The 1,352-nt window shown below is 55.1% G+C and overlaps 1 protein-coding gene across 1 annotated transcript in view; it reads right to left on the reverse strand.

Annotated features, from left to right (window-relative positions):
• The window catches only part of LOC127750423 (histidine-rich glycoprotein-like), a 4,855-nt gene extending 4,156 nt beyond the window's left edge, over positions 1-699 (reverse strand). Inside the window, exons 1-2 of the mRNA XM_052272122.1 lie at positions 642-699; positions 8-522 (exon numbers count right to left, since the gene is read on the reverse strand). Of these exons, the coding sequence (XP_052128082.1) occupies positions 8-522; positions 642-699 (573 nt within the window). The remainder of the gene's footprint in view (positions 1-7; positions 523-641) is intronic.
• Between the last annotated feature and the right edge of the window lie 653 nt (positions 700-1,352).

The following is a 1,352-nucleotide window of genomic DNA, read 5'->3' on the forward strand; positions in this document are numbered from 1 at the left end:
TGGTGGCGGTGGTGGTGGTGGCAGTGGCGGCGGCGGCGGTGTTGGTCGCGTCGTCATGGTGGTGGCGGTAGTCGTGGTCGCCATCATCGTCGACGTAATGGTGAATACGTGGTCGTCGTGGGTGGTGGTGGTGGTGGAGGTTTGGTGGTGGTGAAGATTTGGTGGAGGTGGAGGTGGTGGTGGTGATGGTTCTGGTGGTAGTGGTTTGTGTGTTGGTGTGGTTCGGGAGTTGGTGGTTAGGGTGTTGGTGGTTCGGGTGTTGGTGGTTCGGGTGTTGGTGGTTCGGGTGTTGGTAGTTCGGGTGTTGGTGGTTAGGGTGTTGGCGGTTAGGGTGTTGGTGGTTAGGGTGGTGGTGATGGTGATAGTGGTGGTGGTGGTGGTGGTGGTGGTGGTGGTGGTAGTGGTGGCCGTCGTCGTCGTGGTGGCGGAAGTCGTCGTCAACGTAATGGCGAATACGCGGGAGTGAATACGTGGTGGTCGTGGAGGGAGGGGGTGTTCGTTCGTGGCCGACGTCGTGGTTGGCTGTGCCCAAACCACGTGACTTTGCGGATAAAAATAATACGGGGTCCCATATGGGGACCCCCTGATATTTGAGCGACGGGATGCAAATATACACACAAATATACACATAGGTGCTGTACCCCTAAACCACAAGAGGGTGGTAGGAATCAAAACTTGATAAAATCCCAAAAGAATCATGACCGTCCTGATTTTTGGGGGGATCCTATAATATTCCTATTCCTACCACCCTTCTTGGTGTAGGGGGTACAGCGCCTACGTGGCGCCACAGAAAATGCCACACACTCATACTCTCCTTGTCGATTGCCATCCTCCACACGTTGAAGAACCTCATCCTCATCGGGACGGCCCTGCCTGAGTAGCCGAGGGCTTTGCATATCGTGATTTTTACCGCAAATAGTGTTATTTAACGTCAACGACAAATTAAACCGGCAATAAACACACTGACACTATAAGCACGAAGTTAAAAGTTTCCCGTCCCGTCACTTTAGCCGGGGTCAGACGTGGCGTCGGGCTGGGCCCCAGGTTTTAGCATGCGACAGAAAGAGAAAACGAGATAAAAAGAGAGGGAGGAGGGGCGTGTTTGTGTGTTACGTTTCCAGGCGAGTGTGCACCGACCTGAAACGGGCCCATCTCCCCACCACCTTAACCTCTCCTCGTATCTCTCTCTCTCTCCCTCCCCCAAAGTCAGGCCTCCCTCTCACCACTCACGTATGCGTAAAACACCGCTTGCCCGCGCGCCCTGATGCTCGGGCGCGCGCTTGTACACGCAGGGAGGGAGAGGGAGGGGGAGAGAGAGAGAGAGAGAGAGAGAGAGAGAGAGAGAGAGAGAG

This window comes from Frankliniella occidentalis, unplaced genomic scaffold (genome assembly GCF_000697945.3).
Source record: "Frankliniella occidentalis isolate FOCC.00 unplaced genomic scaffold, Focc_3.1 Scaffold188, whole genome shotgun sequence".
NCBI lineage: Eukaryota > Metazoa > Arthropoda > Insecta > Thysanoptera > Thripidae > Frankliniella > Frankliniella occidentalis.